This window comes from Capra hircus, chromosome 4 (genome assembly GCF_001704415.2).
Source record: "Capra hircus breed San Clemente chromosome 4, ASM170441v1, whole genome shotgun sequence".
NCBI classification, from domain to species: domain Eukaryota; kingdom Metazoa; phylum Chordata; class Mammalia; order Artiodactyla; family Bovidae; genus Capra; species Capra hircus.
The window spans coordinates 63,009,752-63,037,628 of NC_030811.1; the positions used below are offsets into that span (position 1 = coordinate 63,009,752).

At 36.4% G+C, this 27,877-nt stretch overlaps 2 protein-coding genes across 2 annotated transcripts in view; one reads left to right on the top strand and one right to left on the bottom strand.

Annotated features, from left to right (window-relative positions):
• The window catches only part of LRRN3 (leucine rich repeat neuronal 3), a 40,638-nt gene extending 33,936 nt beyond the window's left edge, over positions 1 to 6,702 (top strand). The window contains exon 2 of the mRNA XM_013963321.2: positions 3,691 to 6,702. Within this exon, the coding sequence (XP_013818775.1) occupies positions 4,050 to 6,176 (2,127 nt within the window). The 5' untranslated portion in view covers positions 3,691 to 4,049 and the 3' untranslated portion in view covers positions 6,177 to 6,702. The remainder of the gene's footprint in view (positions 1 to 3,690) is intronic.
• Positions 1 to 27,877, bottom strand: part of IMMP2L (inner mitochondrial membrane peptidase subunit 2) — a 972,863-nt gene that overhangs the window by 514,444 nt on the left and 430,542 nt on the right. The gene's annotated exons all lie outside the window — the stretch shown is intronic.

Here is a 27,877-nt window from a genome sequence, read left to right on the forward strand (position 1 = left end):
AATGTCTAGCAATAATCTATTATCTAATAATTTTATGGCAAGTAAGGGGAAAAAGAAGTGTAAACAAATAATTATCATGACACAGATGAGAAGTGACCAAGAATAAATCTGGAAAAAGTTTCCCACAATAAGCTTTTGAGGGCTGAAGCCATGCTAAAGGCCATGAGGCTCAAGAGGTTCAGTTTCCTGTGATGATACATGCTCTTTACTAAAGCAAGCATGTCAGACTATCATTTCTGATGACAGTAAGAAGAAGTCTAACCTAAATTCCCTGCCCCGACTTTATATTCACAAACAAAGTGCAAGTTCATAATTTGTACTACCAAGAATATTTTTAAAATGAAGCCAAAGCATTGACTGGCAGATTCAGGTATTAACATCTGTACTCTTGATAGTCATATTTCTCACTGTAATGTGTTGGGATTTGGGTCTTGTCTCTTGTGAGTCTGGTTAGTGTGGATCACATCCTGCTCACTATTAGTAGATTGATAATATTAATATTCTAAATTTGAAAAGCTGAAGACAAAGGTAATGCCAGCCCATGCTAAGAAATAAATCACTGCACTACCTTTGTCAATATGATTTCATCACGTTTACATGTATAGGCAACATGCCTTACTAGAAAGAGCTGCAGGCCTAAAGATAAAGCCTGGGTTCGAAGTCCTCCTCATCAATATTAGCTGTGTGATTCCAGGCAGATAGATTGTGAAAAAACAAAACAAAACAAAAACAGTGGTTAAAATCCCTCTGCAATCTGTTTCAAGGTCATTATTAACAAAAAATATACAATGGATATCAAAGGTCGTTGAAAACAGCAAAGCACTAATATGTAAGATGTTATTACTGCCTTACTATCCTGCAAACAATCCATGCCAAATAATCCATTAGTGAAAGTATCATCATCATTTCCAAATGAGAAAAAAATCAATATTACAATAAAGGCACAATTTACATATCCTCTGTTGCACTTCCCATACTGACAATTTCTTCCTACAGACCTGGCAAAATGAAACTCAAATGTGTTCACTACTTTTAGAACTCTCCTTATTTTCAAAAGCTTACAGAATAAATGTAGTTCAGATTTGGTTGTTTTTGGCATATGACTATGCCAAAATGATGAAATGAGGTTAGAAAAGGGTTTCTAATTAAAGGTAAATATAAATTTAAGAAAACACAAAAATTTTAAAACAAAAAATGGCATTAGGTTAAGATCTCCCCTAAAAGAATGTTTTATCTTGAACATTTCTAATCCTCTAGTTAACATAAAGGAGAATATAGGTTTCTGTTTGCTAGAGAAACTGGATCTAACTGATTAATTGGCCGAAATTATGATTGTTCAATTCACAACTGAGTTATTAACATTTGTGGCAACACACTGAAATATCTTTTATACTTTGTACCTAGGCCTTTTCTTCATTTTGAAAATAGAGATGCAATAGTTTTCTATTTCAAATTCTATCCTGGTACCTCTCCCTATTTACTTGTGTCACCCTTGAAAGACTGAAAACTTATGAAGGGAAGAAATCATATCTAAGTCATCCTTTTATCCTCCAACTATTAACTCAAAGTGGCACATAATAGGTGTTCATTAAGTTTTGACTGAATAAATTAAGGAATAAACTAAGATATAATATTAGATGACTTTTCTTTAAAATCTAGTTCCTTTGTATTACATTAAAATTTAAACCTTGAATTTTAGCAATAAAGGTAACACATATTCTGTATAGTAGATTTATGTGCATTAAACCAACTAGATTTGAAATTAGGAAATTAAACCAAGCTGCTTAAGTTGGTTCTATAGTCATTTAGAAAGATGAATATATATATATTTATTAATGTAATTTATTTATCAGTTCACTGAAAACCTTTTTTGAGCATCTACTGTGTTCTAATCATCATGCCCAGTAGCTGGGGTTGCAAAATCAGGCAGATCTCAGGCATGAAAGGAAGTGAGTATTTGATGAGGGAGAAAATCAACTAAAAATTCTAACAGAGATGTGTGCTGGGGCGCTGGAACCACCCTGTACCAGCAGGAAGCTAAGTACAACTTGGGAGGAGGAGTTATATGGAAGGCTTCCTAGAGAGGTGATGCTTGAACTGAAGATTGACAAAAGAGCAAGAATTAACTTAAAACAAAGAAACAGGCAATCCAGGCAAAGAGAAGTTGCGGCATTTACAGTTCTATAGGCAGAGAAAAAGCTGCATGCAGGAGAATGGCAGAAAATGACAAGAAACACGGAGAAAAAGAAGAGGGACCCCAGATGATGGATGTCTAAGGATTTATAAGGCATCTTCAGGGAAGAAGCAGTTGCATTAAATTCTTTCAAGGGGCTTAGAGCCTACTTAAAACAGATTAAGAGTAATAATATCTGAAGAGTATTTTATAAAAAAAGGAATTCTGATCATTAAATAGGTGAAGTAATTTTTAAAAAAGACACTTAATTCAGGATAACATAGTAGTTATCTGAGCTTCATGATCCAGTTATATCAGATGTCTTAGTGGACAAGAGGAGGATAAGATGTGACTTAGAACTGTAAATTTTTCACAAGTTTTAAAACTAAGGAATTTTTTTAATTAAATAAAAAAGTTTTGTCTCTCTGTGGCAGCCGTATCTCTAAATATATTTCTCTCTGTCATTGAAACACCCATGTTAGAGTCAGTCAGCAATGCCATTATGAATGTTGATACTGGGCAGAGAGGAAAGAACAGTATTCACAGTTATTCCTGGTAGGCACAAGTCTCAGAATGAACAGGGCAGCCGTGCTCCAGCTGTCCTGTGCATTTGCAGGGAGAACTCACCAGCAGGATAACAGGTGGAGTGAACATCTGAATGTTGGGGGTATTTCATAATATAGACCATATCAAAATTGAAGCTTGGCTTTGCAGTTGCTTATTATTACAACAAAGACATCAGTAACCGTTTAAAAGAAGGTATAGCTAAGTGTCTTACTGATGTGATAAACTTACTGTTTCATTGTTGTAACTAATGGAATGTAAGTTATTTTCGGGGGATAATCAAACAGTCTAAGATTAATCCGAATTTCAGCTCAGCATGACAATATACAAGTGGATCTATAGCAAGTTAGACAATCTTTTCCAAAGACTACAAAATTCAAGTCACTTTATACAAAGGAGACTTTGGAAAGAAGTATGAATGAAAATGGAAAATTCAGCTAAATACCACAATTTCTACATCATTTTATAATTTTGTTTCTAAATGTCATCTCCTGGAAACCTGAGGAATCACAGACTAACTCATTTGATTTTTAACTGAACAACATTATTTATTTGTTGTTTATTTATAACCTTTTAATTTTGCTTCTCTAAGAGAAAATAAAAAAGCCGTCACTGAAAGGTTTTCTCCCCTCCCCACCATAATTGTCACGTAGAACAACAAATAATAGCTCATAATAACAAGCAATAAAACAAGCAAAGATTTGAAAAACAGAGAAAAATTCTTTATGTTTAATGTAATTTAAGTCTTCTAAAGATACAGTTTCTCAGCCTGTCCAATGTGTGGGCCAATTACTATTAAGGGCAGTCATAACAGGGAATAAGGTCATCAAAACATATTGAATTAACTGTAAAATGAGACTATTATATATAAGAATCATAATTAGTTAATGGGTATTGTTTTTTTTTTCCTTTGGACTAATTATCTTTCTTTTTTCTTTTATATTTTATTATAGTTAGCATCATGCTGCTATTCCTGCAAGTACTGAACAAGCATGGGATGTGAATACTATACTCCTAAATAAATGAATTGCCTAATTTCCTGTGACCATCTATACATACTCCATCTTCAAAAGTTATATGCATATCCTATCGTAAAGGAGATAGAAGCCTTTTCTCCAATATGCATGGCATTTCTGGACAATGCAACTGTGGCACTGGCACTTATTTCCATGAAGAAAGTCTTTGCCATTCTCTGGCATTCATCATTTGACAAAAGCAACTATTTTTTGTATCAATCAGCTCTTACTGATCTTACTAGCAGTGACCGTGGAATCCTTACGGGCCCATTAAATTCCTGAAGAAGAAAGCTAAGATGAAGGACCTGCTACTCCAAATTCATGTGCTGCTTGGCCTAGCTATCACTGCCCTAGTACAAGCTGTAGATAAAAAAGCAGATTGCCCACAGTTATGTACATGCGAAATCCGACCCTGGTTTACACCTCGATCCATTTATATGGAGGCATCTACAGTGGATTGTAATGATTTAGGTCTTTCAAATTTCCCAACCAGACTGCCTGCTGACACACAGATTCTGCTACTACAGACTAACAATATTGCAAAAATTGAATACTCCATAGACTTTCCAGTAAACCTGACTGGCCTGGACTTATCTCAAAACAATTTATCTTCAGTCACCAACATTAATGTAAAAAAGATGCCTCAGCTTCTTTCTGTATACCTAGAAGAAAACAAACTTACTGAGCTGCCTGAAAAATGTCTGTCTGGACTAAGCAACTTACAAGAACTCTATATTAATCACAACTTGCTTTCTGCAATTTCACCAGGAGCCTTTATTGGCCTACATAATCTTCTTCGACTTCATCTCAATTCAAACAGACTGCAGATGATCAACAGTAAGTGGTTTGAGGCTCTTCCCAATCTGGAGATTCTGATGATTGGGGAAAATCCAATCATCAGAATCAAAGATATGAACTTTAAGCCTCTTATCAATCTTCGCAGCCTGGTTATAGCTGGTATAAACCTCACAGAAATACCAGATAACGCCTTGGTTGGACTTGAAAACTTAGAAAGCATCTCTTTTTATGACAACAGGCTTATTAAAGTGCCCAATGTTGCTCTTCAAAAAGCAGTAAACCTCAAATTTTTGGATCTAAATAAAAATCCCATTAACAGAATACGGAGGGGAGATTTTAGCAATATGCTACACTTAAAAGAGTTGGGAATAAACAATATGCCTGAGCTGATTTCCATCGACAGTCTTGCTGTGGATAACTTACCAGATTTAAGAAAAATAGAAGCTACTAACAACCCCAGGTTGTCTTACATTCACCCAAATGCATTTTTCCGGCTGCCCAAGCTGGAATCACTTATGCTTAACAGCAATGCCCTTAGTGCCCTGTACCAGGGTACAGTGGAATCTCTGCCAAACCTCAAGGAAATCAGCATACACAGCAATCCTATCAGGTGTGACTGCGTCATCCGTTGGATTAATATGAACAAAACCAACATTCGATTTATGGAGCCAGAGTCACTGTTTTGTGTGGACCCGCCCGAATTCCAAGGCCAGAATGTGCGGCAGGTGCATTTTAGGGAAATGATGGAAATCTGTCTCCCTCTTATAGCTCCTGAGAGTTTTCCTTCCAACCTGGATTTAGAAGCTGGGAGTTATGTTTCCTTACACTGTAGAGCTACTGCAGAGCCACAGCCTGAAATCTACTGGATAACACCTTCTGGTAAAAAACTCTTGCCTAATACTCTAACAAATAAGTTCTATGTCCATTCTGAAGGCACACTTGACATAAGTGGCATCACCCCAGCAGAAGGGGGTTTGTATACCTGCATAGCAACTAACCTGGTGGGTGCTGACTTAAAGTCTGTTATGATCAAAGTGGATGGCTCTCTTCCCCAGGATAACAATGGATCCTTGAATATTAAAATAAAAGATGTTCAGGCCAATTCAGTTCTGGTGTCTTGGAAAGCAAGTTCTAAAATTCTCAAATCCAGTATTAAGTGGACAGCCTTTGTCAAGGCTGAGAATTCCCATGCTGCCCAAAGTGCACGAATACCATCTGATGTCAAGGTGTATAATCTTACTCATCTAAACCCAGCAACTGAGTATAAGATTTGTATTGATATCCCCACCATCTATCAAAAAAGCAGAAAACAATGTGTAAATGTCACCACAAAAGGTTTGGACCCTGATCAAAAAAAGTATGACAAGAATAACACCACAACATTTATGGCTTGCCTTGGAGGCTCTCTGGGGATTATTGGTGTGATATGTCTTTTCAGCTTCCTCTCTCAAGAAGTCAACTGTGATGGTGGACATAACTATGTAAGGAATTACTTACAGAAACCAACCTTTGCGTTCAGTGAGCTTTACCCTCCTCTGATCAACCTCTGGGACACAGGCAAAGAAAAAGGTGCAGCACTGGAAGTAAAAGCAACTGTTATAGGTGTGCCAACTAACATGTCCTAAAAACAACCAACTGAATCTGCTTCAAGGAACAACTCAAGACTGTGGTTGTACTTGGAAAAAAAAAAAAAAAGGCAGAGAAATATTACTTTGCAGAAAGAAGTTTAAGCTTCACCAGTGCTGCTCCTGACCAATGGACAGATGTACAAGTTTGGCATTTTAATTAACTGGCTTCAAAGGGTACTGTGGCAACCAAATAAAATAAATCCATTTTCTAGAACTTTCATGTAACTTTTCTGTCTGGACTACAGTTAAAGTGGACAAAAACATTTCTGTATCTTTTTTAAGTATATAAGAATAGTTGAACTGAGCAATACCTCCTCCTGTGTTGTATTACACATATTAGCCACGAGTTTTCGCAGTGACCCGATAAACTTGAATTGACACGTGGTGTAATAAAATGGACAAATTCTGTAGAGTAGACACAGTGAGTATGTGGACCTCTTTTATAAGGAAAAATACATTTTGGATTAAAATCAGTTGCTTTTGTCTTGTTTTTGTTTCTAAATAAAGAATAATTTCTGGGAAATATCATCTGACCAGATATTTAAATGACAGTGTTTTCAAAAGTGTTTTTCTATAATGAAATTTGGAAGGCAAGAGTAGGACACTTTTACTGGGTGTAACTACATGTCTATAATGCATAAAAATGGATCCTGGAAGGCACTTTATCAATATTGAACAGCAATAATAACATTGTACTTAACCCCTTATTGACAAAAACAAATCCTCTAGGAAATTATGTATTCACTTAAAGATTTTCTTAACAAGAAGCTTTTGGAGTTGCTGCTGCTGCTAAGTCGCTTCAGTCGTATCCGACTCTGTGCGACCCCATAGACGGCAGCCCACCAGGCACCTCCGCCCATGGGATTTTCCAGGCAAGAGTACTGGAGTGGGTTGCCATTGCCTTCTCCGAAGCTTTTGGAGTAGATTTAACTTTTAGGTTCACGTAATATAAACCCAATATTTAAGGAACTGAAAGTCTTATTTTAATAATTGGCAGTGACTCAATATTAGGCTGCTTGCTTTGTAGAAAATATCACCAAATCTCAGTAGGACTTACCTAGGTGTAATTTTCAAATCTTGTGATTGTAAACAGTTAATGACACTGCAATAACAAGCAAATAACCTAATACTCTTCTATATTGCAAATACAGCAAGAAAACAATATATTCTATATGACCCCCAAAGAAGGAGGTTTATATAATTGTGTAGCAACTTACCCAGTTGGTATGGACTTAAAGATAGTTATGATCAAAGTGGATGGTTCTTTATCCCAGGATAACAATAGATTTTAGAATTTTAGGAGACTACAATTTTCTGAGACTGGAATTTTTAAATTTAATCTTAAGATATACAGAGTTGATAGTAGAAGTTCCAGAGTTAAACAGAAATTTAAGAGGACTGTTTTACTAATGAAAAGATTCTGAGACTAATTTAGAATAAAAGAAAAAAAAAGTGCAGTTCTCTATGACAATATTTAAGGCACCTAAAGGAATGCAGGTTAAAAAATTGAGAATCATTGAGATACTAATATTTGTAATTTAGAATCTTATACAAAAAAAATACAAGAATTTTACCTGGAAAAAACTATCAAGATTTTTTAAGGCTTTAGTCATATTTACAAACAAAAATCCATAGTTCTGCCCCCAAAAATGTATCTATGTACAAATAAAACATCCTGAAACTATTTTTTTAAAAAAACAAATCACCAACAGTAATAAGCTTTACTTTCTGTATGCAAATTTCTTATCTCTACAAGGCTTCCTTGTTAATTGCTACTTTAATTGTTCATCATCAATTGCTTAATTGTTCCTATAGAAGCTTCCTTCTTATTACCAACATGTCACTGGCCTGTAAACATTTCTAGCACTGAAGTCATATCAACGTATTTGTTAACATAAGACATTTGCTTTTGTGATAGCACTAACAGTATCTAATTAAATCCAAGCTGTTAATGCAATGCTTGAAAGTAATTGTTATAAATTCTTTAATACAAAAGGACAAACTGTGTTAATTTTACCACAAACAAAATATAAAACTTGCTCATTCAGTGTGTTTCCCAAACACAAATTTTACAACCTGATGAATCACTATCACAGAGAGGCTGACATTAGAATTTATCAGCAAGACATGCTCATACATCACAAGAGGTTTCAGCACCACGGACAGAGCTTTTTAAGAGCCAGGCTATTTATCAAAAATATAGGAGCTGAAATATGACCTGATAGGATGCAGGTACTGTATAGGTCAGCAAGAACTTGCTTAGGTACCTTGTATATGTCTATCTGCATGAAGAACTATAACAAACATATGGGGAAGCTGAGAATCCATTTCAAGCTACATTTTTCTTACAGAAATTGCAGTAAATAGGTACTCTGAATAGATACCTTACAGTGAGCACAGAAATGAAGTATTTCTGTTACAGCTGAATAAATACAGATGCTCAAAGCAAATCATGATCCTATTTCCTTGCTCAAATTTTAATCTAAATTTCCAGTGGTGGGGGGAAGACGTTTGCTTCAACAACAGAATGGCACTTCATACTCCCTATGTTACCTCCTAAAATTCACATAAAATTAACTAAGCACTGAACAGAGTACTCAATGCATGTAACTTACAATTTGGTGATACCATATGAATACAAATGAAAACTTTTCCTATAATACATAAAACTCCAAAGTTTATATCTCTATGGATGCCAAATGGCCCCCTCACTTGGCATAAAGGAAAACATTTGTTAGAAAAAAATAATTTATAAATTACACTACAAAGTAAATCCCAACTTTTGGAAAACAAGAATGCCTAGTTGAATACAAAACTGCATACAAACAATGTGGTGTAAAATGTGTAACTGTCAACAAAGCCATGTAACAATATGTGACATATGACCAGTCATATGGGACCATTTTGCTTAGCAAGAAATGAAATAGATTTATGATACATACAATTCTTGTATGATTAGTCCTTTAATATTTATCACAGTACTTAAATTTTATTCTAATTAGGTTAAAAATTAAGCAAAATTACATAATATTAAGCGTAATTTCAAGATTATAATTCCTTAGTTTATTCATTTAAATATATTTGCTTTTGTTTATATTCATTATATATGTATTATATGGCTATTAGTCACTGGAAAAATAGAAGTGAACAGGACAAATTCACCACCATTAAGGGGCTTCTATTCGGCTGGACTACATTATGATAATGTATCACTGCTTTCAAAAATACATGTTAACTGTTACCTAGTGGAAACGCAGTTTCAATCCACACCTTCACAGAAGGGTTATATTCAGAAAATCAATTTTTTTCATTTGGTCTAAAATGTTTTATTTATCACATGTTGATATAGGAACTTAATTCTATTATTGCTCTTAATAAACATACACACTACCTTAACACCATCCTCAGACTAGTTAACATCAAGAGGCCTGTCTACTTACCATAAGTTATTTCAAAGCACAGAAACATAGATAACTATTATCTTTCCCCTATTCTCAACACAGATTGATTGCCCAAGAAATATGAGGAAGTTAAATTCAAGAAGGTAAATCTACCACTGCCAAAATGTTTATGTATTTTATGAGGAAGACCAACGTACCCTATCTACTCTTATAAAATCTTACAACAGCTATGAATAGCATTTTCATAGATTAGCCTTTTACATAAAAAATTAGAAGTGATAGGTGAGTAACCAATAAAGCAAACAAAACAACTAAAATTATATATCTCCTTTAAAAAATGTTCTCACAGCTATCACAAGTAGCTGAAAAGAATTCTCATTGTATATGTAACTATCAAGAACATCTTTAGGTTCACCACAATGCTGACTTTCTAGGAGATGGGGAATTATTAATAGTAGTTATATTGTGGCCTCATGTTCTTTGATTCATTCTCTGTCTTTCTGTATCTCTGTAAATTGCCAAAACAAAATCTAACAAATAAGTAAAAAGTTTTTTTGTTTTTTGTTTTGTTTTTCAAAAAATATGATTATCCCAGGCAATTTAGAATATCAAACACCCAAAATGGTCATTTGGGAATAAATCTAAACAGAAAGACTAAAATTATTTTCTCTTTAAATGTTAGTATTTTCACCCTTACTTTTGCAGTCTTTAATCATTATAATATTATTTTACCCCGACAGATGAATTGCTAATTAGGTTGTTGCTTAGGAGCACGGCAGTATTATACAAGAAAGAAATAGCCATGATTCGACATCAAAAACAGCCTAGAATCAAAATGCTAAAATCAGTATCATGGAGGTCTGGAAAAAGAAAGAATCTGACTCTAAACAATACAATAGTGACCACTTTTCTTTGTTAATTTGAAAAGTGAGAACTTTATCTATTGTTAAGGCTGGCCACCAAATTAATTTGTATTATTTCTCTGAGGCAAGGGAAAAATAAAACACTGTTTATCCACAGAAATACAATGGAAAAATCTGAGTTAATTTTTATTACCATGGTCAGTATATCCACTAAAGTTTCCAAAATTAAAATACAAATTTTAATTCCAATTAAAATATTAAAATACTTTAAATTCCAATAAGAATTAAAATACAAACTAAAGAATAATAGTCTATTAAAATATAGATTATTACCAAAATCTGGCCTAAACATTCCATTAATGATATAGCAAAGGTCCTCTTGAATTGACTAGGAAGCACTCAGCATTCTCAAGTGAGAAGACACATGAAATTTGGAACACATGAAAATGACACATTTCCTTTTTATTCTTACTGAAAATAGACAAACCCATATAGACATGAATTTACTTACTCTAGTTCAGTTACACATACATCAGAGAACGCTTAGCTTATCTTCAGAAAAAGCCACATGGTTGATATCAAATAAGGGGTTAGGTATATGACAGATACATTGATATAGCTTTCTCTTAAGAGGTAAAGTGAGGTATTTAAGTAAGTAATGACTTAAGAACGAATTTATCACATATAACTTCAATATTAGTGTAATGTGGTCCAGAATAACAAAGCATAAAAATATGAATTGTGGCTGACCTCAGCAAGTCTTTCAGAAGGATGAATTGTTATGATATTTGAAGTTTTTATAGTGTTTAGTGTGTATATCTTTTCTAATTCTGATATATCTTCAAGAAACTAATGGGATTCTGTGACCATTTTAAGAAAAACCCAGCTTCTCGCTAAAACATATGGTTCAGTGTCTGAAGGTGTTGATTCAGCATTCAGTTGTGATATTCATTTACAATGTTTACCAGCCTCTGGAACAAATAATGGAGTAAACCTTGGATGTAAGTTGACCCTCCTAATCCTAGAATAGAGAGAATCAGACAGTAATAAAATAACCTCCCTGTCATCTGTGGTAACAGATTCAAGGTCGATAAAGACAAATAGTTCTTAAACCAACAGAGGTGTCATTATTACAGGAATATGATCAAAGAGCTTACCTTACCTGCAGATCAAGAAGCAATGGTTAGAACTGGACATGGAACAACAGACTGGACCAAATTGGAAAAGGAGTACATCAAGGTTGTATACTGTCACCAGGCTTATTTACCTTATACACAGAGTACATCATGTGAAATGCTCGGCCAGATGAAGCACAAGTTGGAATCAAGATTGTCGGGAGAAATACCAATAACTCAGATATGCAGATGATACGACCCTTAGGGCAGAAAATGAGGAACTAAAGAGCTTCTTGATGAGAGTGAAAAGGCTGGCTTAAAACTGAACAGTCAAAAAATGAAGATCGTGGCAACTGATCCAATCACTTCATGGCAAATAGATGGGGAAACAAGAGAAACAGTAACAGACTTTATTTTCTTGGGCTCAAAAATCACTGCAGATGGTGACTGCAGCCATGAAATTAAAAGATGTTCGATCCTTGGAAGAAAAGCTATGACCAACCTAGACAGCAATTAAAAAGCAGAGACATTGCTTAGCAAAGGTCCATATAGTCAAAATTATGATTTTTCTAGTAGTCATGTATGGATGCAAGAGTTGGACCATAAAGTACGCTGAGCACCAAACAATTGATGCTTTTGAACTGTGGCATTGGAAAACACTTGCAATTCCCTTCAACTGCAAGGAGATCCAACCAGTCCATCCTAAAGTAAATCAATCCTGAATATTCATTGGAAGGACTGATGCTGTAGCTGAAACTCCAATACTTTGGCCACCTGATGTGAAGAACTGATTCTTTGGAAAGACCCTGATGCTGGGAAAGACTGAAGGCAAGAGGAGAAGGGGATGACAGAGGATGAGGTGTTTGAATGGTATCACCAACTCGATGGACATGAGTTTGAGCAAGTTCCAGGAGCTGGTGATGGACAGGAAAGCCTGACATGCTATAGTCCATGGGATCACAAGGAGTTGGACATGACTGAGTGACTGAACTGACTGATTCTTCAGAAGAATACTATATAAACTGAAGTTCACTATCAAAACTTGGATTAAAGACAGATATCTCTGGTAAACATCCCTTTAATAATGATTACAGGGAGGAGTCATATGTTTAAGAAAAGAACCAAAAATCATGTCTAGAAATAACTTCTTAAGGTTTCTGGAATTCCCATCCCTGTTTCTTAGGTAGTTGCCAAACAAACCAACATTCATATATTGATATGATTTTCATATTAAATTCCTTATTTTATTAGAGTTTAGAAAACATATTTATATATAAAATGTATTAATTTATATGATTATGTGATTCTAACTAACCAACCCAAACCTGTGAGTATAAACATAAGAACTCTTTAATAGAGAAAAGAATCCACCTGCAATGCAGGAGAACTGGGTTCAATTCCTGGGTTGGGAAAATCCCCTGGAGAAAAGAAAGGCCACCCACTCCAGTATTTTGGCCTGGAGAATTCCATGGACTAAGTCCATGGTGTCACAGAGTTGGACACGACTGAGCAACTTTCACTTCACTCAATAGAGAAAAGATTAAACATAGGACAAAAATCATCGATTTCTTTCTCTGTCAAAATCCTCATATGCACACATTCATAGAGATTTAATAGGCTGCATTGAAAAATTCAGTTATCTCAAAAACAACTGTGTCAGGGTAAGGGAAGTTAGATTTTTCAAACAACGGATTATGTGCATCTCAGTCCAGGCTCAGGCCTGAAATCACAATGTGATGCTTGAGAGATTTTCCTGGCAAATATAATGTATAGCAACTAATGGAAATATTATTAATAACATTATTGCATTTGAACAGGTATACATTCATAGTTCCTTGAGTAGCAAGATAAAAACTAGAAAAGAACACCACTTACTGAATGGTGAATATGTACCAGACTAAAAATGTGCTATGGTCATAATAAATCCACTCGGGATCTAAAGGAGAAGTGGTGTGGGGAAAAATGAACATTTCCCATCTTTCTGTGTATCATGCATACTGACGGATGTACAGGCTCACTCTCCTGCTGTGTCTCCATATTTACGTTCCTCTGTCTCTGTCTCTCTCTCTCTCTCTCACACACACACACACACACACACACACACATATTTACATTAATTCAATTTTCATGAAATACTTGTGGGTTCAGTGCTAACACTCCCATTTTATAAATCATTCTCAGAGAAGTAATTTTCATTTCCAAGATAATAACAATATAGACCAGAAAAAAATAAACAAAAGACACAATATCATAGAGTAACAGTTAGATACTCTTCTGGCATGCCGTAATTCACAAAAATAACTAAAAGGTGCTATTTTGAGGAGGGACTATATATCAATAGTATACCAGATTCATTAATTGTGCTTATCATCTAACTGTCTCCATAAATATATTCCTTTTTATATTCCTATCACAGTATTACATGAGCAATTGGTATAAAGGGCTCCAATTTGCCAACTGTGTTACTGCTTGCCAAAGATAGACTGTGAGCACTGGTTTATCAACCACACATACACAAACAAAAACCCAAAGACCTGTATATATTCTTATAAATTAAACTATTAAGTCAGCATATTCACTAAGTACTCACTGGCCGAAAGATACTTCTGTGGCTTTTGTTGTTGCTTATTTGTTGCTAAGTCATGTCCTACTCTTTTGTGACCCCATGAACTACAGCCCGCCAGGCTCCCCTGTCCATGGGATTTCCCAGACAAGAATACTGGAGTGCTTTGCCACTTCCCTCTCCAGAGGATCTTCCTGACCCTGGGATCAAACTCACATCTACTGCTTGGCAGGAGAATATTTACCACTGAGCCACTTGCAAAGCCTGAAAGGTACTTTAGGAACTTGTAAGACTTTTCTATTATTATTTCCATGCATCCATTTCATGATCCTATGTATAGTCCTCTTTTTCTATCCCATTACAGAAAAATGCAGAAGAGTCAGTTACCTGTGCTATCTGCTTTCTGACTCTAGCTTAGGTTTGTCATACATGATAACTCAGACGACACCAACCTTATGACAGAAAGTGGAGAAGAACTAAAGAGCCTCTTGGTGAAAGTGAAAGAGGAGAGTGAAAAAGTTGGCTTAAAGCTCAACATTCAGAAAATGAAGATCATGGCATCTGGTCCCATCACTTCATGGCAAATAGATGGGGAAACAGTGGAAACTGTGTCAGACTTTATTTTTTGGGCTCCAAAATCACTGCAGATGGTGATTGCAGCCATGAAATTAAAAGATGCTTACTCCTTGGAAGGAAAGTTATGACCAACCTAGACAGCATATTAAAAAGCAGAGCCATTACTTTGTCAACAAAGGTCTGTCTAGTCAAGGCTATGGTTTTTCCAGTGGTCATGTATGGATGTGAGAGTTGGACTGTGAAGAAAGCTGAGTGCCGAAGAATTGATGCTTTTGAACTGTGGTGTTGAAGAAGACTCTTGAGAGTCCCTTGGAGCGCAAGGAGATCCAACCAGCCCATTCTAAAGGAGATCAGTCCTGGGTTCTTTGGAAGGAATGATGCTAAAGCTGAAACTCCAATACTTTGGCCACCTCATGTGAAGAGTTGACTCATTGGAAAAGACTCTGATGCTGGGAGGGGTTGGGGGCAGGAGGAGAAGGGGACGACAGAGGATGAGATGGCTGGATGGCATCACCAGCTCGATGGATGTGAGTTTGGGTGAACTCCGGGAGTTGGTGATGGACAGGGAAGCCTGGCGTGCTGTGATTCATGGGGTCACAAAGAGTCGGACACAACTGAGCAACTGAACTGAACTGAACATAATTCTCACCTTGAAAGGAGGTACATATACAATAAAGCTTAAGGGGTAAATCTTTTCAACTTTCTGCCAACATGCCCATCTTTATGTATATTGATGCCATAAACATCAGCAGCTTAGGGATTATAAGTAAATTGACCCTGGCAGAGTTTAGTTTAGCTTTGCTGGACAACTTGTAGTCTATTACAAACCTCTAGTTCTGAGGAGTTCTAACATATGAATTAGGATTTATGAATTGGTTCTGAGGAGTTCTAATAAAGAATTTGTTCTAGAGGATTAAAAACTACTTAACATAGATTAGGTAACATGGATTGTTTGTTGATAAATGGGGCAGCAAAAAATATTAAGCAAAAACTTATGACTATCAATTTAACCATGAGATTAAAATCTTCAGATGTCCATTTATGAAGTGGATCTTCTGTATGTCCCAGTGGAAGAAATAAAATGATTCATCAAAACAAGTGAACATTTGCATAGATTAGTGAGTTTCTATGGAATTAAATTGGCATGCAGATTTTATATGTGGAGAAGTATCTCAGAAATTTAATGAGTACTAATTGTGCTTGCAAATATATCAAAGTCACTATGCTGAACCATGTTCTCATTCTACAGATACTACTCCATTTTGATTTTCTTTTTTAATGAATCATTTGTATGTAAGAACTCCTTTGCTACTATAACAATAGCAAACTTTCTATACAGAGAAGGTATGGCCAGTGTTTTCATTCATACATGAATCTTACCCATGCCCTCTTCATTACTGAGGATCTGCTATGTGCCAGACATGGTATTAGCTACTAGAGATGCAATACTGCCTATGATAGACAAATTCCCTGACGTTATAAAACTTACAGCCTATAGGTTAGAGAAAGAAATGGCAACCCACCCCAGCATTCTTGCCTGGAGAATCCTAGGGATGGAGGAGACTAGTGGGCTGCCGTCTATGGGGTCGCACAAAGTCAGACACGGCTGAAGCAACTTAGCAGCAGCCTATAGGTAGATACCAACAAATGAATCTGGTAATTACAATATAGGTTAATAACATTATGATAGGCATGGGGATATCTTACACATACGTTGGGTATGGATTATTATAAAGAAGGCAAGAAAGGGTTCTAATAACTGAAACTGCCTTTACACAATCTCCCAATTAAAGAACGGAGGAATATTGGGAACAGGCTAGGGACAGTGTAAAGATCACAACAGGCTGAGGATTTTGAATAGCAACAGCATGCTGAGTAGCTGGGAGAAAGTTCTAAGAAGGAAAAAAAGCTGGAGCTAGCTTCAAAAAGATAGATGAAGATATGGGTTAAAAAAAAAATCAAACCTTATTTGGTACCAAACATGGTGGAAACTAATATTCTGAGGGGAAAAGCTTTGGCCAAATTTAGAACACCGGAACTAATTTCTAAAGTTACAAATGTTAGTTTTGCGTGTTTCACTCCTCTCTCCCTCTATAACAAAGCCACAGGTTCTCATCCAATGCCTTTCTTAGTCCTCCATCGTTGGGAATATTGAGAAGACGTGGGAAATAAAAGAGAAAAGGAAACAGAGATAGAGGAGCACTGTCTGTACTACTCCTCAGGCCTCCCTACTCTGAAACCATACATATACGCACAGTGGCTCTCTCAAGACACCAGCAAATGCTCAGGCACACAGTACGCATGTTCAGAGTGAGGATAGCCCATTAGATGCACGGTATTCTATTTTCAGATATTAAAAACAATACATCTTCTCTGAAATTAACAAAGGGTCAAAATGTTACGCCAGATCTCCACTGTTTCCCTAAAGAGGAAATAAAGGAAAGACAGTTTTGTACACAGAAACCCATGTAATGTAAAATTAGGGTTTATTTGTTTGAACTTAAGACCAATACAGTTCTATTTCCACTGTCAGGTGTATTTCTCAGAAATTTCACAGATATGTTACATAGAGTTTACTAGGAATAAAAACAGATTTAGGAACACCAGGAAATAACAGTGGTCCCAATTCAATGGATTATGTTTTCTACCATATCATATGTAGTTCTAAGTGGATCTCATAGATATCACTTTCCTCAGATAATATAAAAAAGAATTACTCTCTTATATATTTCCAGTTGAGACCTTGAACTCAAAATAACTTAAAGTAAGAAGGAGCACTATAGGTAGAAATACTGACCTACATGAATTGGACGCTCATTTTATAACTGAGCATTGTTAAGGAGAAAATTTTATGAAGATTGTCTAATATAAGCCTAATCTATATTACTATAAAAGTGAATTATGTCAATAAATTAAAGTTCAACCTTGAAGATGTACTTAAAATTTAAGAGGAGGTAAACATTAACAGACATAGGCATAATAAATAAAAATATATGCTTTAGCATACAATTTCAGAAATAGTTTTGCTATTACATTTTCTCAAAAAGGTTTTGGGGAACTGTGATACAAAGACTATTAAGTTAGTTACTTTTCAATCCTTAAATATCTTTTGTTTGAAAACTTTGTTGGAAGTTTTTAACCTGAAAATGAAGGGAATATTCCAAATATAAAATAAAATGGGTAAAAACGCATCTACCTTCCCATGATATTTTAAGTATTTCTGGGTATGCCAAGAAAGACTTCCACAACACTCTGAAGTGAGCTCCTAATTATGAAGAGGACACTGACTCACCATGGTGAAGGTGTCTGTTTCATTTCAGTCTGGTATGGTTAACAGAGAAGAGCCATAGTCTTTAAACAAAATGATACTAAATAAGTGTAATGACAGAGTGATTGTTTTATTGATGAGAGTAAACTCTGCCCCAGTGCTATAGCCTGTAGTACTCAGGCCAACTGTCTTTCATTGTGAATACTCATGCTGGGTAACAGTATGTATGTGGCTCAACACAAACTCTCACCTCACTCTGGAAAAAATGAGTCAAGTTTTAGTTTCACTGAAATCAGAAAGTATGAAATACTAGAAACTTTGTGAGATCAGTAGCCCCAGATGTTGGAACTAAAGTTATACTCTTAAATTTATGAAGATATCATAAACCTCTGATTATATATTTGTCAAGTACTTTTTAAGACACAAGATATTTTCATGTATATTATGAATTATATGTATTATGTATATTCTAGCATTTGAATATATCATCCACAGCTACTCTGATGTTATAAAAATTATGCTAACCTACTTTGATGAATTATTGGTCCCAGCAATGGAGATATTAAATAATAGTATTATCAAATTTGCAAACCCATTGCATCTTTCCCCTGATCCAAAGTGAGCACTGTTAAACACCTGTGGGTGCTTTCACAGTGGCATGGGGCTTATCAATAAAGATTTTTGCTATAGTGGGAAAGGCCAATCCTATGATCTTTAAATAATCTGGTGTCAGAAAGGAGTTTTTATATTAAAGCTCTCCTAAATATCTCCTTGATTTGAAATTCTAAACTTATCATAATGTCACATTATTCTTTAAAATAATTTAAAGTACATAATTTTATATTATTTACCTTAATATGTTTTTATTATTAAAGTAACATGTAGTTATTATGTAAAATCAAAAACTTCAGAAAAGAGAGCCCCATATTCATGTCTCCCTCTTACAAAAACCTGTCATTCTATTTTTCATGAAGTTTATAGGATCTCTGACTCTACTACCTTCACTTTTAGTATAGACTAGAGGTGCCCAGACTGGAAAAGTGCCATGAACAACCTCCAGTCTCAGGATGAAAGATGACTTCACTGCTCACTCCATCATCTCCTCACCCAGCCCCCAAATCTCCCAATGATATGATAGACAGATGTTACCATCCTCCCTATATCAGTCCCTTATATAGCAGTCTATTGTATTTTTGTCAAGCTTTAGGAGTAAAAAGGTTTTTATGCTCACGTTCAACTGAGAATTCCCTTCTCTAGTTTTTATCACTTTTATTTTAGGAAGCAAAAAAGGAATGAATTTAATATATGTACTACAGGGCAGCCCCGCAAAGCTGATCATGCTATCATGTCCCTATGTGTTCTTTGCTCCACACTGAAGAAATCTATGTCCTTAAAGTTATTTAGGTCACTCTATTATGGAGATGATACAAGTTATTAAAGTCTCTCTTAAAATATAATACCAGAAACAGAACATGACCATCTAAATGTCCTAAGTTATCTTCATTTAGTTGGGGAGCAGTATTAACAAAATTCCTGAATTAGTCTCAATTGAGAGCAGCACTGACTCTATGTAGACAAGGGTCACATTTCTGATGCCAAGTCTGGTAGTTAGCAACACCACCAATACACCACCGCCAGCATTTAGTAAATGCTAAGCCCTAGCAGAGGAGAAGGCAATGGCACCCCACTCCAGTACTCTTGCCTGGAAAACCCCATGTACAGAGGAGCCTGGAAAGCTGCAGTCCCCGAGGTCACTGAGGGTTGGATACGACTGAGCGACTTCACTTTCACTTTTCACTTTCATGCATTGGAGAAGGAAATGGCAACCGACTCCAGTGTTCTTCACTGGAGAATCCCAGGGACAGGAGAGCCTGGTGGGCTGCTGTCTATGGTGTCACACAGAGTCGGACACGACTGAAGCGACTTAGCAGCAGCAGCAGCAGCAAGCCCAAGCAGATGTATAAACTAATGAATTCCTAAGAGGAAGAGAATATCAGCAGCCCAATTTTGTATATATGTGGGAACATTCAGGTTTAGAAAATTTAACTGACTTACCAAGTCTTTTCTAGTAAGTTTTAATGGGCAGTGGTGGGAGGGATTCAGTCTCCATGTAAAAGCAAACTGACAGATTGTCAGTTTGGTATTCAAAACCTGAAAGACAATGCTGTGAAAGTGCTGCACTCAATATGCCAGCAAGTTTGGAAAATTCAGCAGTGGCCACAGGACTGGAAAAGGTCACTTTTCATTCCAATCCCAAAGAAAGGCAATGCCAAAGAATGCTCAAACTACTGCACAATTGCACTCATCTCACATGCTACTAAGTAATGCTCAAAATTCTCCAAGCTAGGCTTCAGCAATACGTGAACCGTGAACTTCCAGATGTTCCAGCTGATTTAGAAAAGGCAGAGGAACCAGAGATCAAATTGCCAAACATCCACTAGATCAAATTGCCAAACATCCACTGGATCATGGAAAAAGCAAGAGAGTTCCAGAAAAAAACATCTATTTTTGCTTTATTGACTATGCCAAAGCCTTTGACTGTGTGGATCACAAGAAACTGTGGAAAATACTGAAAGAGATGGGAATACCAGACCACCTGACCTGCCTCTTGAGAAACCTATATGCAGGTCAGGAAGCAACAGTTAGAACTGGACATGGAACAACAGACTGGTTCCAAATAAGAAAAGGAGTACACCAAGGCTGTATATTGTCACCCTGGTTATTTAACTTCTATGCAGAGTACATCATGAGAAACGCTGGACTGGAAGAAGCACAAGCTGGAATCAAGATTGCCGGGAGAAATATCAATAACCTTAGATGTACAGATGACACCACCCCTATGGCAGAAAGTGAAGAGGAACTAAAAACCTGTAGATGAAAGTAAAAGAGGAGAGTAAAAAAGTTGGCTTAAAGCTCAACATTCAGAAACTAGGATCATGGCATCTGGTCCCATCACTTCATGGGAAATAGATGGGGAAACAGGAGAAACAGTGTCAGACTTTATTTTTTGGGGCTCCAAAGTCACTGCAGATGGTGATTGCAGCCATGAAATTCAAAGATGCTTACTCCTTGGAAGGAAAGTTATGACCAAACTAGATAGCATATTCAAAAGCAGAGACATTACTTTGCCAACAAGGTCCATCTAGTCAAGGCTATGATTTTTCCAGTGGTCATTATGGATGTGAGTTGGACTCTGAAGAAAGCTGAGCACCGAAGAATTGACGTTTTTGAACTGTGGTGTTTGAGAAGACTCTTGAGAGTCCCTTGGACTGTATGGCGATCCAACCAGTCCATCCTAAAGGAGATCAGTCCTGGGTGTTCATTGGAAGGACTGATGCTGAAGCTGAAACTCCAATACTTTGGCCACCTCATGCGAAGAGTTGACTCATTGGAAAAGACCCTGATGATGGGAGGGTTTGGGGGCAGGAGAAGACGTGGACGACAGAGGATGAGATGGCTGGATGGCATCACCGACTCAATGCACATGAGTCTGGGTAAACTCCGGGAGTTGGTGATGGACAGGGAAGCCTGGTGTGCTGCGATCATGGGGTTGCAAAGAGTCAGACACAACTGAGCGCTTGAACTGAAATGAACTGTAAACTTTGGAATTTATCATATAAACTGATATCATCTCTTAGATAAGAGTCACAAAGGAGGTAGTAAAAGTAAGTATTATGATAACTTAATTAACATCAGCAATGATCATGTCAAGTTAAAAGCAGTCACAACCTAAAAGTTGAGAGTTGTTTCATTCAGTGGAATTTTTAGGACTATAAGCCTGGGAGACAGCACCTCAAGTGACCCTGAGAGAACTGTTCTGAGGAGGTGGGGGAAGGGAGCCAAGTTATATAGAAGTTTGTAACACAGGGCAAGGAGTCTGAGTATCAAAAGTGTTTTCTGAATTAAAGAAAACCAGATACCCCAAGTTAAGGAATTTAGCACTTTTCTAAGTATAGGAAGATGCAGAAGCCTAGGCTCACTGAAATTATGCCTTTCATATATTCATTTCACGTGTATCTCAGCTGTCTGGGGCCAGCATCTTGTGTTTTTCACTTCTGTGTTCCTCAGTGCTCACCATGGGGAGTGGCTGCCGCCTGGTGGCTGCCTCCTCAGAGGTATTGTTCTCCTTCATGGGTGCCCTTAGGGCTCAGGAAGTCACATTTGGAGGGTGAAAATCACTGAGGACTGTGAAATCCTTGTGTACTGATAAGGCAGGAATACTGCATTTCTCAATCTTAAGAGCAGAAAATGAAGAATCACTGAGTTAAAAATAGTATTTTATTGATAGAATACTTTTAGAAGTAAAACCTGACACAACCTAAGAAATTGAAAATATGAACAGAGCAAGTGGACCTCCTTAATGCCATGGTCATTAGAGAAATTGATAGAATTACAAGACTTTTAGTCACCACAAAAAAAGACAATCCCCAAAACAAAACTAATGAAAGGTATTCCGACACATCATTGTTATTTCATTGCTTAACTTACTTACAGTAATCTAACCCAATCATGAGTTAAGAGGATACTAAGAAATTATAGATGAGAATAAGTAAAGTTGTTTTTGTTTACCTATTGACTTCTAAACTTATTTTTAACTGTGTTCCATATTAAAGTAAATATAATACATTATGACACCCACATAAATAAAATGAAAGTTTCATGAAAAGAAGTTTAACTGTACAATTCAAACTTTTTTTAATTAAAAAAATTGCTGAATGACTTTAAATTATTAATTGGCTTTCAGTTCAATTCAGTTCAGTTACTCAGTCGTGTCCAACTCTTTGAGACCCTATGAATCACAGCACACCAGGCCTCCCTGTCCATCACCAACTCCCAGAGTTTACTCAAACTCATGTCCATCGAGTCAGTAATGCCATCCAGCCATCTCATCCTCTGTCGTCCTCTTCTCCTCCTGCCTCAAGTCCCTCCCAGCATCAGAGTCTTTTTCAATGAGTCAACACTTCACATGAGGTGCCCAAAGTCCTGGAGTTTCAGCTTTAGCATCAGTCCTTCCAATGAACACCCAGGACTAATCTCCTTTAGAATGGACTGGTTGGATCTCCTTGAAGTCCAAGGGACTCTCAAGAGTCTTCTCCAACACCACACTTCAAAAGCATCAATTCTTTGGTGCTCAGCTTTCTTCACAGTCCAACTCTCACATCATTCGTGACCACTGGAGAAACCATAGCCTTAACTAGGTGGACCTTTGTTGGCAAAGTAATGTCTCTGCTTTTGAATATGCTAACTAGGTTGCTCATAACTTTCCTTACAAGGAGTAAGTGTCTTTTAATTTCATGGCTGCAGTCACCATCTGCAGTGATTTTGGAGCCCCCAAAAATAAAGTCTGACACTGCTTCCATTGTTTCCCCATCTACTTCCCATGAAATGATGGGACAATTGCCATGATTTTCATTTTCTGAATGTTGAGCTTTAAGCCATCTTTTTCACTCTCCACTTTCACTTTCATCAAGAGGCTCTTTAGTTCCTCTTCATTTTCTGCCATAAGGGTGGTGTCACCTGCATATCTGAGGTTATTGATATTTCTCTCTGCAGTCTTGATTTCAGCTTGTGCTTCTTCCAGCCCAGCCTTTCTCATGATGTACTCTGCATAGAAGTTAAATAACCAGGGTGACAATATACAGTCTCGATGTACTCCTTTTCCTAGTTGGAACCAGTCTGTTGTTCCATGTCTAGTTAGAACTGTTGCTTCCTGACCTGCATATAGGTTTCTCAAGAGGCAGGTCAGGTGCTCTGGTATTCCCATCTCTTTCAGAATTTTCCACAGTTTCTTGTGATCCACACAGTCAAAGGCTTTGGCATAGTCAATAAAGCAGAAATAGATGTTTTTCTGGAACTCTCTTGCTTTTTCCATGATCCAGCAGATGTTGGCAATTTGATCTCTGGTTCCTCTGCCTTTCTAAAACCAGCTGGAACATCTGGAAGTTCACGGTTCATGTATTGCTGAAGCCTGGTTTAGAGAATTTTGAACATTACTTTACTAGCGTGTGAGATGAGTGCAATTGTGCAGTAGTTTGAGCATTCTTGGCATTTTGTTCCTTTGAGATTGGAATGAAAAGTGACCTTTTCCAGTCCTGTGGCCACTGCTGAGTTTTCCAAATTTGGTGGCATATTGAGTGCAGCACTTTCACAGCATCATCTTTTACGTTTTGAAATAGGTACCAATTGGTTAAAATTTGCCATTGGAAAAACAGTAAACACCTACTAGTACCCATGGTTAGAAATAAGTCATAAATGAAGAATTATTATGGAATTGACATTTAGCTCCTCTTTTTATAGTTATTAGTTCAAAGTTTAATTTTGTTTCTTCTGTCAAGATAATAAGGGGAAAGGAGAAGAGAGGAAAAGATGGCAACGGCAGCTATTGAAAGGTTGCTATGGGAAGGGATTGAGGAGGGAAGGGCAGGTTACATATACATTTAGGCTCAGAAAATTTTAATAACTTGCCCGAGGAAGGGTTGGCCTTAAAACCTGAACCAAAGTTTGTAATTTTTATATGCATTAGAGAATAGTCTAGAAGAATATAGTTAATATTTCTAAAATGCATCTGTCTGATAATATTGTACTAAAAAACTCTTTAAAAAAAATCTTAAAATAATTAAATCAGTATCAAGTGAAGTGAAGTGAAGAAGTGAAGTGAAGTCACCTAGTCATGTCCAACTCTTTGCGACCCCATGGACTGTAGCCGACTAGGCTCCTCCATCCATGGGATTTTTCAGGCAAGGGTACTGGAGTGGGTTGCCATTTCCTTCTCCAGGGGATTTTCCTGACCCAAGGATTGAACCCGGGTCTCCCGCATTGTAGGCAGACTCTTTACCATTTGAGCCACCAGGGAGTTCAGTTCAGTTCTGTCGCTCAGTCGTGTCCGACTCTTTGCAACCCCGTGAATCGCAGCACGCCAGGCCTCCCTGTCCATCACCAACTCCTGGAATTCACTCAGACTCATGTCCATCGAGTCCGTGATGCCATCCAGCCATCTCATCCTGGGTCGTCCCCTTCTCCTCCTGCCCCCAATCCCTCCCAGCATCAGAGTCTTTTCCAATGAGTCAACTCTTTGCATGAGGTGGCCAAAGTACTGGAGCTTCAGCTTTAGCATCATTCCTTTCAAAGAAATCTCAGGGTTGATCTCCTTCAGAATTTAAATCAGCATTTTACCAGATAAAACAAGTATATACATTATAAGTATATTATAAGTATTAGTATTAGTATAATACTTATACTAGTATAAGTATTAGTATTAGTATAAGTATTAAGATAAACTTCATATAGATTTCTAAGAAAGAATGCATGCTGGTAGATTCCCTGGCTATCCCTGGGAATGTTTTCCTGAGTTCCATTCAAGAAAGAGTGGTACATTCATTTCCTAGCACTGCCACAAGAAAGTACCACACAGCCTTCTCCTCTTGTCTATACCCAGATCTTCCAGTTTCTCTTATGAAGTATCAGTCATTGGACTAATTTGATTTCATCTGCAAAGACCTTATTTACATTTACAGGTACTGGGGTTAAGATTTAAATATATCTTTTCTAGGGTCGCAATTCAATCCACTACAAGCAGATAGAATGGATAAATATAGGATGTGAACTAAGTAACTCTTGTCAAAATTTGAAAGTTGTAAAGATATAGGGTGTAGGTTCAACTTTGAATGGCAATAGGGTATGGGTAAAACACTGTGAAACTTAATCTTGGTTCTTGATAACTTTCACAATGGTATGACAAACATGCAAACCAAAAGAAAGTTCAATTAATTTTCAAGAAGGATTAATTTTATGTTCAATTTATATTAATTATCATGCTGAAAGAGCCATTTAGATGCCTTATTAATTTTTTTTCTGTTTTAAGTAAGGAATTTTTAAAATCCTTGTTTATTCAGTTGCTGATCATCCATTTCACCATTTCCTAATCATGGCAAAAAAACAAAAAAGATCTTAAGCTGGAATTACAATTTTCCATCATGCAAAACAAAACTTATACAAAATACTGGCATGTAGCTTTATATACTTAGGAAGACCAATTTTTTTTTTCACACTTTCAGACCACATTGCTCAAAGTAAGAAAAGGCAAATGTAATCAAGCTTGATAAGCCAAGACATAGGCAAATGATAGGAAAAAAAAATTTGATTTAAGGAGTAAAGATATTAAATTACCACCTCAATGCTGTGAATAATAAAAGAACAGAGTCAAAGCAGTTCAGTTTCTTAAGACCAAGAGGTATTTCCACAGCTTTCCCAAAGATCAGAAGTCAGTGTTGAAATTTTGTGAGAACTTTAATATGAATGAGTTAAGAAATTATACTTTTAAAAATCTCACTTCAAAATACAGTTAGAAAACAGATGGATTCACTGCACTTTGGATAAACCTACTTTAAAATACAAAAATGTACTCCATTCATTCTTTTCAATGTATTTGGTGAATGTGGATAATGTCATATTGCCTAGAGTAATCTTGATGCCTGTGTTCTGTCGGAGGAAACAGGATCCCTCTGGCTAAAGGTTTTCCTTTGCTTTTGTCTGTTCAGCACTAGCACAAGTAGGGTGACAGTCTCATAAAGAAAATACCCAAAGGCACTCACTTTACCCAGTGACTTGGCATCTCTCCCGCACTGATACTTCATGCCCTACATTAACGGCTGGTGCCAGAGGACCAAAGAAAGAGGGAAATAGTGAGCCTCTCTGTTTATTTGTGGTAGGTACTTTTTATTACTTGGCAATATAATTCATTGCTCGTTATATAAATGCTAACCCATCTTAAATTTTAATAGTCATCCATAAACAAACAAATGATATCACTTGCTCCAAGTTAGGTGTAACTTATAGATGGATAACCCTGCAAAGTGACTTGCAGTAAATTAAAATAGTCCAGAAGGAAAAGTGGAACATAGCTAGAAAAAGACGAGAGATAAGAGATAACTTGCTTGTAAAACCCTTTAAGGCAAAAGAGAACTGCTTGCATCTATGTTTTAGGGGAAAAAAAATCTTGAAAGTTAGGATGCATTCAAGTACCACAAATATAGCAGAACATACCATTCTGCTAAATACATTTTAGCTGACAGGATTTTAAAAATGGAACTCCATCGAAAACTTTATGTAAATTTCTATTTGGCTATTGTGAGGGGAAAAAAGTGAATATGACGATCATTTGATGTCAAGTATTTCATGAAAAGAAAGGATAAATCTGGTATTTTCATCTTTTTCGTATTTACATTGTACACTGAAGAAAATTTTTTGGAACTGAGTTAATAAAAGGCTAAATTAAGACAGAATTTTAGTGCTCTGGGAACCTCAGCAGCACTATTACCCAGAGGCAAGAAGCCTAAATGATTCTATAAACAGGTAATAAACCATAACAATGGCCAGAGACTGGGCTAGGTTGGTATTTCTTTGTTCACTGGTATTTACTAAGAAATTAAAATGTTAAAAGCTTCAGGATATACAAAGATGAACCAGATATGTACTTGCCCTGCAAGAGCTTAGAAAATTATCTATGGTGAGAAAAACTATGCAGGAGGAAAGACAGGTAAGAAATACTACAGCAATTAAGTAGCTTCCAGATATATTTGGTGAAAATTCTAAGATAATAGTAATTAAACTGATCCTGATATGCAAGATAACAATCTCCCCTACCTGAAAACATGTTCTTTTGTAACAGAAGACATAAAATAGTGCCTGCTCTCTTTATAAAAATAGCAATGAATCTTCATTTTCTACAATACAAAAATAATTTTTCCTCTGAATTAAAGTATCCTATTTTAAGCTAGGAAAAAAGAACACCTATTAAGATATATTTCACCTGCCGAAAATGCTTCATCTCACAATTCCCCAGCAAAAGAGACAACTAGGTAATTCTTTTATCTGACAAGATGCCCTTATGCTATTGACACTATTACTTCAAAA